At 28.9% G+C, this 14,375-nt stretch overlaps 1 protein-coding gene across 1 annotated transcript in view; it reads left to right on the top strand.

Moving 5' to 3' along the window:
• Positions 1-10,387, top strand: part of LOC148275834 (popeye domain-containing protein 1-like) — a 130,483-nt gene extending 120,096 nt beyond the window's left edge. Inside the window, exon 6 of the mRNA XM_088235150.1 lies at positions 10,084-10,387. Coding sequence (XP_088091276.1) covers positions 10,084-10,148 — 65 coding nt within the window. The 3' untranslated portion in view covers positions 10,149-10,387. The remainder of the gene's footprint in view (positions 1-10,083) is intronic.
• Positions 10,388-14,375: the final 3,988 nt, after the last annotated feature.

Raw genomic sequence — 14,375 nt, 5'->3', positions numbered from 1 at the left:
TTATTTTTAAAAAAATATTTGATGATTTACCCAAATATTTAATTTTGAGGGCCATTTTCAACTAGTTGTAAATAACTCACTATTAGAAAATGGAATCAAGTTGGGGTAGTGGGATTCGAACCACGGACCTTCGGTCCGTGTGTCCGAGACTAGCTAAAGGACCACAACCCGTTATTTATATCATTAAAATAAAATTATAAACATTATATCATTAAAATCGTAAAAATCAGCTTTAAATATTGAATATGTGTTCGATATTATTCCCGATTTGTGAAAATACCCTATTATTGCTCTGTTTTTACTGGTATTCTCATTCTCAACTTATTTACATTTTATAGATTATTATTACTTTGAGATTATTTGTCACTGAAATTACATACGCAGAGTTATAGCTAGTGTAATCATGTTTTGCCATGACAGTTTATTTAATTTTTTAAATTTAACAAGCATTAACACTATTTTGTAATGTTTTAAACATAATTTTAAATATGTGTTTATCAACAGTAACCGATTTATAACTGCCATTTCACGTACAGATCCACCGTAGTAGTTGCATTAACCCTTTATAGGACACATATTCTGTGCTGGTTTACGTCTTGCAAACCGAATAAAATATATTATTTTTTAAGATAATAAACTTATTGCATTTGAAAAAGCTGAGCTGTGTATGTTATTACAATACTCGATAATATGAAATATTTGAAAAATGAATACCTTAGTTCTGGTGGTATATTTATCTATCACTTTGTTCTAGGTGTCCTATAAAGGGTTAAATAAATGTTGTATTGAGTCATATAATTCCGAACCCCACTATAGTCAAAAAAAAATTTAATGAAGTTTGAAAAATAACAAAAAAAAAAAATAATTTGTCTCGGGAATTCAATTCAAACTCCAATATAAATAAGCCATTCGACAACCGATCCAAAGATGATTTTTTTTTCTCAAAACACACTGTAGAAATGAAATATTTACAACCAAAATATTGTTCTTAAAAAAATATAGAAAATTTATTTTATAAAAAACGATTTGAACAAATATACTTTTTTTTCAAAAACAAAAACTTTAGATTTTGCTTTCATAACTTTTTACCGTGAGAACAAATTTTATTTTAATACTTTGTCTTTATATGAGTACCAATGTACCGAAGTTTAGTCTAAATTTAAAGAGACGTAATCTGCCAGTCGAAAAGTAATTGTATTTTAGATATATAAAACTTTTAAGTATAGTTTTTATAAGAGATGATTGTTATTATCTAATGTTCATCATATGACATAATTTTTTTTAAAAAAAGGACATTTTTAAATGGCAAAATTGTATGATTCCCTTGCTTTTTATCATACTAAAGTTTTTTGTGATTTCTAGATTTTGTTGAAAATCTGTTATAGAGGGGTTTGGAAGTGATATTAAAAGACAAATAATAATAATGTCACCAATACATAATCTACATCTATTTAAATTTTCGGTTAGTACACTTTTTTGGTTACGGTTTACGTATTTTAATTTATCATGTTTGCAGTAATCTTTTTGGGTACGGTAAATTTGCAGTAATTATTTTTCGGTTACTATAGGTAAATTTTTCAGTAATAATTTACCCAACTAAAGTTATTTTAAAATTATTAAAAGAAGGTTGTGTGCACTGAGGCACTCTTATTTTTAATCTTACCATTTTATATTTTCAATTACACATTTATTTATTAATAACCTGTGATTTTTTTTTTAATGTTCGTCGGAACAATAAACTTTCCGAGTGATATGGTTTTAATTAAGTTATGAAATATTATTTTTTAGAAAAAAATACGAGAGATATTACAAATAATTTTAAAACATTTTTGAACTTATATCGTAGTTTTATAAAAATATTTTTTCAATCAATGTTTTTTGACATTTAAATTATTTATAGCATTGAAAATATTAATATCTCACTTAGTTTTCAACTTGCAAACTGATAATAAGTTGACATAGTTCACAAAACTTGTGTTATTTTTTTATAATATATGTTTATTTGATCAAATTAATAAAATCTTAGTGAAATATATTTAGAACTTGTCTTAAATAACATTTAGAAGGACGATAAGAATTTGCACCAATGCAAACAAGCCAACTCCGAAATAAAAAAGAACTTTTCTATGTAATTAACCAATTTAATCAGAAAAAAAGAGACATATAGGGATATCACTAATTAAAAAACAAACTGGCAAACAAATTTTGCTAGGTATTTCGAAATGGGTAGATCATTCTGCCGGACCCTGTCAATATATAGGTGATATAATGTTAAGTCAGGGGCAGTTATAATACTCATTTATTTACTGTAAATTTCATACATTTTGTAAATATACTTTTGGCAAACTTTTTGAGTAAAATAAATAGTACACTTTTTACAAACGTGAACTATAGATGCCTGCTTCAAGATTAAAATAAGAAGAAATGTGACCCTGAATTCACTCTTTCATAATTTACTCATTTTTTTGTAGGTTATGTCTCATTTTTCCCGACTTTTTTGTCTATAAAAATATATTCTCAATTTAAAAATTAAAATATGGAAATTACTACTGTCTATGAGAGTTGTCTCAGGCTAGGTAATCTATATATTTTAAAAGCTTTATTCACTCTAATACTCTTTATTTCCTTGCACATTCTTATTTGGGAAAATCCTACAAAAACAATACCAAATTACTAAGTCAATAGATTAAACTGTTACCGTATTAGTATTATTTTTTATGTTTAGTGCAGAAATAGGGATTAAATTATTATTTTATCTATGATTAACCCACTTTTATCAGTTTGATTATTTTATATCTGCTGTAAAAAATAGAAATAATTTAATTGTACCACCATTATAATATTAGCTTGTATTGTGATATTTTGTTTCTTGTATTTTTATCTTTATATTGCAATAAAATAAATCTGATAAAGTTTTACTTTCTCATTGGTGGCAACAGCTATTTTTTATGAAATGTTTTAAATATGGAATTGAAAGGTGGCAACAGCTGTTTTTTTTAATGCCCTAAATTAATATGTAATTAGTTTGGTACTTAAATTACCCAGAACAGAATGTTGCCAGTAGATTTTAATTAGTGTAGTTTATGTGATAATAAATATGTATGTAAAATATAGTTTTAATGATTTACAGTTAGTAGTAATATCAATAAATGTTCATTCCAAAATTTAATTGTTTTTAATTTAGTTTATTTCATGCAATAAAAATAAAGGTTTCTGTGCTAATTTTTGAGTTTAATTTATTATCATTGTTTGTTTTTATATTGATTCATTTAGTGGCATCGACCTATTAATACACATAAACGCACCCTGTAGAGTAAAATATTTTTTTAAAAGTAGCGACATGAAAACTTACCCATAATTACAGAGTTTGTTTATTTATACCTGGATTGCATATACTACAAAAACTGGGAGGATACCCATTTTTCTTATATAAAAAAGTTTGTATGTATTTAAATGTTTCGAAACAAAATGAGTTTTTTGCAAAATCAGATTCTTTCCTTAATTTCTACCCATTTATTTATTTTTACTGTATGTTGGGAATGCTAAAATAATATTAACTCAAATGTATTATATTTTTTAAATCGTATTCTTATCAGTGCACCCCTGTTAGAAAGAAGAGCTTCGGTTTTGTGCCTCCAGGCGTAGTTTGACATTCAAAATAAATAATATTTATATCCGAATATTAATTATTTTTATTTTAACTTATAAACAAATACTTCCCAATGAAAAGATACACCATCCTTTTTTTTCTTTTGATTTCACGACACAAGCGGGCATTTCCGTTTCGATCCTAAATAATAAGCTCACGTCACACCCGGCTGGCGGTCAAAGAATGACTAAATACGCGTTGGGCATCTCTCAACGTTTGGGCATCAGTTTGCCGGGATCGTAAAACAATGACGCGTGTGATTTTCTTCAACTTTACATTAGAGCAGTTTGAATTTTTTTTTAAACTTTATGTTACATCTTGATAGTGCGAAAATGTACCATTTGATACTTAGGTAAGTTATATATATATATAAATATTTTTCAAACCCAGAAAAAAAGACTATTTAACTTTTTCAATATCAAATATAATAAAAAAACATCCGTCGTTGTTCTACGATCCCAATGAGTTAAGTGTCATCATTTTTGAGGGCGCAGGACGCGTCTATGTATATTAACAGGTTGATGTTTAGTGGCAATAATTTCATTTTATAAAGAATACATTGTATGATATTTAAGAATTGTTGGTCAATGTGTACAGACAGATGTTTATTTAAACAGGCATGGTTATTGCTGATTCCCGTAATATAAAACCTTTAGTTAAGAATGCCATTTTATATTGGAATGTTTGTTTTATGTGTTTTGTCTGCTTTTTCCACAACCCTCTCACCAAATGAAGTACAAGGTAAGTTCCTATACATTAATAATCTAATATAAATGTTTGGCGTGCATTTTTTTTGGCTTTAATAAATCTCAAATTAATTATTCTGTTTTGAAAAGAGGTTAGCCACTTCTTCTTGAACTTTCCCTGCTATTTACGAAGTTCAACCCAAAATATAAAGAGTTATTTACAAAACAACATTATTAGATTAAAAACGGATAGCAAAAAATTAATTTTCTTATCCATTGATAATTATTAAGTAAGGAATGGTCACTTGGCATAAAATTTGCGAGCATTTTTTGCATTCAAAGTGATGATCTTACTTTAGGGATTTTAATAAAAATCACTGCTTCAATGCATTATGGAATACTTTTTGTCCCTATATTTTTCTATAAAAATACTCTTCTTTCACACCACATAAACATACCATCACACTTTTCTCGCAACACAACATAGACAAAAATGAAAATCTAAAATACAAAAAAATCATGTTCCAACATTCTTCCAAAATCTTCCAACATTTTAATATGAAAACAGTCATTTTAAAATATATGTTTTAAGTAAAATCTGAATATCTTCAGTCTTCTATATCATAAATATTATGTAGGAGTAAAATAGATCCATCTCTACATAATGAGGAAGTTCAGTGCTACGGGAAATTAGATATAAAATTTTTTTATTACACGCAGTAAAAAGTAGAGCATTTAGTTGTATCGTGAAGTTTCTCAAAAATGTATGAAAAATTAATAAAAATGATTTTGATAAGAATAGAGTTTTTCCGAATCAACCAATGATAGAGTGTGGTGATAGATTTCCGGTTTCCAGGAAGCCAACTCACCATCAGCAGAACTCGCCGATGAGAACTTGTGACGTCACAGGCGGAGTAATTTAAAAAAGAACAAAACTTTAAAAAACCACTGCGCAGATAATACGATATATAAAAATATTTTTGAGAAAAACCACTGTTCAACATTATGCCCTCACACACATTGCAGTGAATTTTCATACTTTACAACATTCCACACAGGAGTAATTAAATGCATAAGAAGAAATATCGACATCCTCTTATTTTACAAAAAAAGTTGATTAAAATAAAAACAAATGAACTGAAATAAAATTATGCAATTCCACCCCACATTTTAAAACACCCAGTTGAAGCATAGACAATTTTTTTTGTGTTAAACAAATTGCATCCTCATTTACTTGGGTTATTTTTGTATAACCTTACCATCAAACATTTTTATTGAATTATATTACAAAAGCCCATTTATCATTGTAAATAACTTAAGATGTGTTTTTTGTAGATAAAAATCATAAATGTACATTTAAAAGTAGATATGTATTATGTTGCATTCGCCATTCTTTTCAAGAATGTGACATTTGCAATTGAAAATGAAAGTCAAGTATTATTTATAGTACAACTACCATACGAAATAGCTCAAATGAAAACATACAAAGAATATAGTTAATTTTTTGGAGAAGTCACTCTCTAACTAAGGGCTGTGGTCAATTATTTATTTATTTCTCACAGTGCGTTCCCCTTTTCTGTTCTTTAAATAGCCTTACCACGGATTACAAAGTATTATTACTGTGGTAAGAATGATCTCTGTTTAAAGTAACAACAAATTGTGCATCCAATCACCCAACTGTATGTATTTAGTTAGGTGGTATTTATTAATGTTTCGATCGATTACACCAAACCCCCTGTATTGACATGTCTTCGGGGCTATTCTAAAGTTGGAAATCTAGATTCGGCCACATAACAAAAGATTACAATATGAGATTTACCGATGTCTGTCAGTATCGTCATTTCCCTATGCACACTCAGTGATGCATAGGGTACTGCATCGGCACTTCAATCGCAGCGTACCTAGATCATTTTTGTTACATGGAAAATAAGATGATCAGTCTTACGCTTTAGGTACCAGTCCAGGGACAGTGAAATACCGCACAATCAAACCAGGGACTGGTAATGGTAGATGAATCCACCAAACAACAACACTGAGGCCGGCTTATCCCCACTCGATTCCTATTCGGGATTTTCACCTAAGAGCAGCTATCAAATCGAAAACACTCACCCGGGATTCTGGTTATATTTTACACTCCTTACAGGACAGACTGTCAATTTTTTTTCAGACAATTTGATTCAATTTTACCTATAAATATACATAATGATATTGAAAATGACTCGAGTTATTGTCAATACAGGGTAATTAGATCATTCCTATTTAACTAATAATAATCTTTCTTTTCAATGTTTTCTGTATGCTCCAATTTCCTTCCCTAAGTAGATATGAAGAACTTTCAATTTCTCTTAACAATACATTGCTTTTATTAAGGCTTACCTTCTTCAATTGCTTTTGTAATGAATGTAATTGTTTGCCAAATTTATTTTGTTTAAAAAAAATATTCTAAAGTGTTTTTTTTTTGACAAAACTGATTCACTTATAAAATGATTGACATTACGCTTAATAGCTTCTCCAGTCTTAAAAAAAAAAAAAATTTTTAAGCCTTCACCATTTAGCGTTATTTATTTATTTATTATACGGCCTAAGCCAATTACAGCAGCTATATGAAGAAGAATATGTACAAAAAACTGAACAAAAAGAACATAAAACTATGTAGCAAAGGCAATAAAATAATGATGTACAATATATTCATTGCACCGTTCCTTTTTATAATCCTCGAGGACTTCATCTTAAGGAAGTAATTTCCACTAGATCGAGGAATATCCATCTCCTCCCAAAAACTCTGCGACCTACAGTATGCCGATGATGCGGTTATGATTGACAATTCAGTCAGGGGTCTTCGGGCCACTGTAGATAGCCTAAATAGGTACTCTGCCTGCATGGGTTTAAAAATCAATATTGCAAAAACCCATGTACTGTATAACACTTCATGCCTTGATGCTCAAAATCCCCTGACTCTGAACCAAGTCATCGAAAGGGTTGATAGTTTTAAATACCCGGGAGTATATGTCGCAGAAAATGGCAGCTTTCAAAAAGAACTGGGAGCGCGGCTAGGAATAGCAGGCGCCACATTCACAGTATGAAGGCAGTCTGGAGATCGGATATTTACTCAGTGAAAACCAAATGCCGCCTATATAACACCTGCATAACACCTATTCTCCTCTACGGATGTGAATCGTGGAACCTCTCTAGTGGAGCCCTAGGGCCCAAAACTGCAAAATTCTAAGTTTTGAGAATAGGTGTCTGAGAAGAATTTTGGGTGTGCGGTGGTTTGACTTTGTAAGGAATGAAATATTAAGAGAACGGACGCAGCAAACTCCGGTGACAACTGGCATCAAGCGGAGGCGATACGGTTAGCTTGGCCATTTGCTACGGATGCCTCCTGAGAGCCTTAAGGGTTCTCGACATCCTGGACTTCCACTGCTGGCTATTTGTTGGCAGTTTGTGTCAGAACTACGGGACGCGAGTCTGACTTGGGAGGATGCACAGGAGCTGGCAGCCGACAGAGATCTTTGGAGGATCTTCGTGGAAACCATATGCTCTAACTAGGGAGGGGACATGGAATGATGATATATTTATAAACACGATAAACATATAAGACTTCGAGCTAAAGCATGCCAATCCATCTTCATCCCATACTGTTTCAGTTACGAACAGATCTACGAAAAGCCGGAATATCTATCCCAAAAAATTCTAAGTTGTGTGACAAATTGACTTATCTACACATTCTAGACATTGGGGCTTAAAAACAAAAGTTGCTCTTATAAGATTTGATAAATAGCAAATTTTGACTTTAGGTGACATGGTTAGGAACATGAAAAGAAATTTATTGCAACAGAGATGGGACATTATGGTATTATAGGTTTTGTTGTGCGTTCGCTTACTAGTCAATACTGACTCGGGAATGCAAAGATATACTCGGATTAAGATTTTACAAAGTATTTATTCTAACTGATGCATAAGAACATTATATATGAAAAGGAATCACTTAAACAAATAACAAGTTTAACACGGGGAAAGGGCCAAAAAGGTCTGGTAAAGCTATAGTTTCCTAAGTAAGCAGTGCTGTTATCTAGCAGCCGTGATCACCTAATTTTACTAACTTATTTTTATAAAATCAAGACATACTGCAGCGAAAAATTTGGAAGATGAGGGGTCATCGGAAGTCAAAAACTAACATTTGCAGAAGAATGAGATGTTTAAAAAATCATGTCACAGAATGCATATCAAGGTTTAAGGTTTTTAGTGCAAATTTTTCACGATTTATAAAGATTGCGATTTTTATTTACCACCACAGGAGAAAAAATGTTCCAAAACTGTTCGTACAGCTGACAGCTGTCCTGCAAATGACAGTGCTGCTGTTTGACGTTCTGCTCACAATCAACGCTTTCTAGAAAACCTGCGCTGTCTAGTTTTAATGACGTCATCTACCGCTACATGACAGCTGCTAGAGGACGGCACCGCTCTTAGGAAATCATTGCTTAAGATCGACACGGAGAAAAAACGCCAAACGAAAGATTCGATGATCTAAAGTACCGTTGGATCTGACAACTCTTTCAGTGTCGCCAGTTAATAGTGATCACTAGATCGGATCCCGATCCTCCACAGTATCAAATTGAAAGGGAAATATTTTTTATCAAATTTTAAATTATTATTTTGCTAATTCAAAAAACAAAATGGTTTAAAAAAAGGGTTTATTTTACATCAAACGTTTTTTACTAAATTGGTATGGCATTAAAAACATTTTGAAATCATCTGATGTAAAACTCAACATTCAAGATGCAAATTTAAAATGATTTATCTTAACAGAGTTTAGAGTTCACTATTTTAGTTGGGTAAGTCAAAAAGATGTTTGGTTGGAGGAAGTAGAAGGATATTTTTTACCTATTATAAATATTTAAGTTTTGTTATTACTTCTGCTTAAAATCTATAAATAAATGTATTTTACAAAACATAAAATGTAAAATGCATAATTATGCACAATGTAATTAGTTAAATACGATTATAATTTTTTTAATATATTTTTTTAGCAATGTTTGCTTTCTTCTAATATAATTTCTTGAAACTTCTGTAGACATAAAAATACATTTTACCAACTGCTTTATCAAAATGTTCTGTAATAATTCAGAAACATATTTCAGCTGCTTAGAAAAATAATCAAATTAAACCTATTGTATTTTAAAGAAAAGGTTTTATTGCTTAAATATTTTCAACAATATTTGCTTCATACATAAGTTGTGAGGATTGAAATTTGTTTTCGTATTTCATTTACATACATAAATATGTCATTTAACCTTAATAAAATAAGCTGCAGTACTTTAGTTTATGACTTATATTAAAACATAAATTATTATTACCTAACTACAGTATAAACTGATCATATAAATTTTTCTCTGCATTTGTTCAGTTTTTATTACATTAGTTTTAAACAGAATCGTTACCAAAAAAGCCAATATAAATTGAGTACTGAGACCAGATATTTTTTAACTATATTAATACCGAATTTAAACTCTAAACTTCAACGTTTCAAAATAATGTTTTTGCAGATTTGTATTGGTATTGACAAAACAATATAATTTATAATAACTAAAATTATCGATAACTAAGATTTGAAAACCTTTATACCAGTAAAACAGTTAATCTTTCTAGGGTTAAAAGAATACTTATAAAACACTTAGTAGTTTGTGAATCACCTGTCACTTATTGGCATACATTAATGATAGTATTCTAAACACCTTTAATTTCTAGCGGGCGATCCTAACGCATGGAGACTGGGAAGGATAGAAGAAGCCGATCACGAGACTCAAGTGTAAATCGGAAAGTTTTTCACTTCCCCTTACAGACTTTAACTAATCTATCTTTATCTAAGAGTGTTTAAAGAACAAGCAGTTTATAAAAAAAACATTTTTCAACAACAGTCTTCAATACTCCTAGCTAATAAGATTTCATTTAAATGCTAATTACTTTAAAGATTCTCCTATTGATTGCATTACGATAATTGAAAGCTTCACAAGCTAACTGACAATATTAAAAAAAAAAAAAAAAAATAGTAAATAAGAACATATTAATATAATTTCAATATTTTTCTGTGAATAAAATTTCCGAAGATTTTAAAAGTCACAATGTACTTTATATTTTTGTATAAATATATTTTATTCACATGTGTTTTGGTTTATGGTGTCAAATTGATTTTGAAATATTCGTTGCCAAAGTTATAGTTATTTTTTTTATCCTAGAACATTGTGGGTATAAAAATGTTTAGATTAAACTCCACATTTGCGGGACATTTGGGACAGTATTAACTAGATTTTAGTAAAAATGGTGTTATTGTAATGGTGTTATTTGATGAGTTACCATATTTTAAAATATTTTTTGACCTTATTACTGCATCATGCATAATATATATATAATAATAATATACATTTAAAATGGCAGCATTAGAAATTTTTAATTTGTATACTTGGTTAATACGAGTTGTCTTTGGTAAGCAGCAATAGACAAAATATGACAAAAAATGTACTTCTTTTATAGCTTTCTTTTCGTTGGCATCAGTAAGGCTGAGTTTAGACACTTTTTATTGTGATAAAAATCATTATGCAAACTATGATCCGATAGATATATTTTCACATCTGATATTGTGAATCTTTTGTTGATATCATAGTTTCCTTATGGTAACACTTTAAAATCAGCAATAAGTATTGAAAAGAATGTTGTCACCTTATTATTATTAACCAATCACGAAACATTCCACTTATAATTTTATGTTGCTAGTAATAAAATTAATTGTGATTTAGATTTTTACCATTTTGTACTTTTTTGATAAACTTTTGCAAATCTTATGGGAGTTTGAAAAATTGTTTTAAAAAAATATTTGGAATTATTCTATTACGATTAGGTTTTATGCAGCCTGTTTTTGTATATTTTATTAGTCCTTTTTTACAACAATATATTTTTTATTATTTATTCACCCTAGAAAAAATATTTTTTTGCACCTTTACTTCTATCATTTTTATATCTTCAATATAAAAGTATGTAAATAACATTCAATAAAAAAATAACGAATACAATTATTTAAAAGTTTTAAAAATATATATATTTACATTCATTTTATAATAGTTTTAGGAGCCTATAGTCATCTGTTAATTATTGACCTAAATTTTGCATAATTTTATCAAATTGGTGAAATCGTTAGTCAATTTTTTAAATGGTGAGAATAATATGTTTCCAGCAAATTTAACTTCGAACATTTCTTGCCAGTTTAATGTTACCTACTTTCATATATACATTCTGTATATTTTCTAAAATTTATTAATCCCGTTTTCTAAAGAAGCACTCTTTTTACAATGCTTAATGTATAATTTTTAATTGCATCTCGGCAGTGAAATAAATTCTATAATCTCTACAAGCAGGTTTTTCTATTCATTTACATACAGCTAAAACATTTTGCGTCTGGCCTGATTGATTCTCAAATATCTAAAACAAGTTAACTGGAGGCGTATAAAAAAAAAAAAACAAGTTATATTTATTTGTAAACTTGCATTTTTTTGCAGATTCAAAATCATACCACATTCTCTTTAATACTGTACAGTTTAATAGTTGTTAACTATACTGCGATCATTATTTATTAAAATGCTTTCTTTAGTTATTGGTTTTACAAGTTCAGTTTTAATAATATATTTTATGTAATCTGCAGGATTTTTTCTTGTGTCAAAACGCTTACTATTTAGATTGTTCAGAAAAAACTTATCAGAAACCAGTATCTTACCGAAGGGAATTCTTGTATAAAGTGTTAATAAATTATTATTGCAGTTCTTTATTAGCTCCACAAAATTGATGTAAGACTTTCTACTAGTCAAATTAGTAATAGCGTTTACTCTCTTTATCATATTGTATACTACGTGTATTATCAAAAAAGTACCTTTCAAAAAATGTTTATATTTATGAAACATTAAGTATTTATACTGTTAATGTTGGCATTGTTGCTTGATTTTATAAGCGCATTAAAAATAATAACAGAGGTATTAAAAATATACAAATTTCTGTTCTATTTTTAATGTACTATGTTGTATAATGAATCATTTAAATAATATAATTTCCATCCAATTTTATTCCTTACCTTTCTGGACAAAAACCGCTACATATTTTTCAAAATGACGATCATTCTTTTTAATTCCAAAACTCTTCTCATATTTTATATTTACTCGAAAAAACTTTACAAATCTTTAAAAGCACTGCCAAATAAGGTATTTTATTATCATGCAAACTAATAGTATCCAAACTATAGCTAATATCAATTAAACTCGTTGAACTAGATAGACGTATTGAAAAAATATTTTTTAGATAGAGAAATAGTAAAAATGAGTCGTAATTCTGTTGTAAAAATAAAATAAGCTTTCTTCGACCTCTTCCCTACCCAGGTAATGACATCATTGTGCCTTAAATAGATTTGTTTTATTTTGAGATAAATTGTACTGATGTAAATATTGATAATTATTTATTTAACAAACAAAAACAAATCTGGACTTTATTATATATAATCACGCAGAACACAAACTACATCTTACATATCACTAATGTCACAAAATTACTACGCTTAGTTGATATCGAAGCTAATATACCTATGTGCGATATACATAATAAGTTCTGCCCATAAATCTATATTTAATTTCTCGTTGCCCTTTAACTAGATTTTAGATAAGTACCTATTTATTTGGAATTAAGCTGTCTATGTTTTCATGGAATGTCAAAAAAGAAACTGTTCAGAAACCATCGTGTATCTTGATCATTTTTAATGATTTGAATGGCCTACTCCAGTGGCAAATCAAATTTTTTAAATGTTCACCATTATTAGTTTATGTGTGTTACCTGCATGTAAACGACAAACGCAGTTCACTGAGGCGCATATTGCGGACCTTATATTCTGTTTTGTAACTTATGTAAAATCCTAATAATGATAAACTTTTTACTAATTTTAGTTGTACTGTGGAAGGTTCTTACCGGACCGTGACATATGGACTCTGCTGTGGCTCAATCTTGTATCTACTAAAACTATTTAAAAAAAACTCATTTGATTAATCAATCACTTATTTGATGCAATGTTTATTGAAATATCGGTTCAATACAAATAACAAAATTACTAGAAATAAATTATGAAACACAAGTTATGTACTAGATGTATATAAAATAACATACAGTAAAACTATCCGGATTAATCAGTGCTAGATTTTATTGTTTTCGAAATAATACAGCGAATTAGAATCATATTAAAAACTTATTTAAACATGTCTAGAAAAGTAAATAGCACAAATAGATTAAAATGAAAAACATCTACTTTATTTTTAATTTCCTGATAATGATCCGGAGATTCGGCAACCCGGATGACTGGAGTTCGGATAACAGAGTTCTACTGTAATTATGTATTTGGTGTTTAACTTGTTGAACTCCGTGTTAATTATGAATTAAACTTTACTTGATAAAGTTAAAGAACAATTGTAATTTAATTGAAGAATTATGAGGTTGCTTATACATTTCTAAAATCAGTATAATTAAAAAACCTTTTTTTTCTGTTTCTTTATGTAAAAGGAATCAATTCAACTTTATAGAGAGAATCAATCAATTCTTTGATAATGAAATCACCTACTTATTTAAATATGAGCTTGACTCGGCAGCGTCTATATGAAATTTAAAAAAAGTTTTTTATTTCCCAAAATACATATGTAGCACACACGAATTTTAAAGGAATACTATTTTGTATGAGATAATTTTAGTAAAACATGTAAGCAAGTGCATAATTATTGAGGTGAAAATCTAATGTTGACAATTTGACAAAAATTTGTAAAATTTTACATTGCTTGTTGTTGCGGAAATTTGCTTGCCTAAGAAATATACTCAGTGTGATCTAATATGGAAAGAGAATTGATTGTTAACTGTTATAATGTAAAAACTGCCTTTTAATGTAATTTCAATGCTTCGTTGAATGTTATGACTTGTATATTTAACTAGTAGGTAACTGGTTTACCCAGTAAGAAATATATTTAAAA

This window comes from Micrasema longulum, unplaced genomic scaffold, assembly GCF_059751315.1.
Source record: "Micrasema longulum isolate JH-2025_06_02 unplaced genomic scaffold, ASM5975131v1 h1tg001338l, whole genome shotgun sequence".
In the NCBI taxonomy this organism is placed as follows: domain Eukaryota; kingdom Metazoa; phylum Arthropoda; class Insecta; order Trichoptera; family Brachycentridae; genus Micrasema; species Micrasema longulum.
Note: the sequence above shows the minus strand (reverse complement) of the source record. Positions and strands in the feature narration are given on the sequence as shown.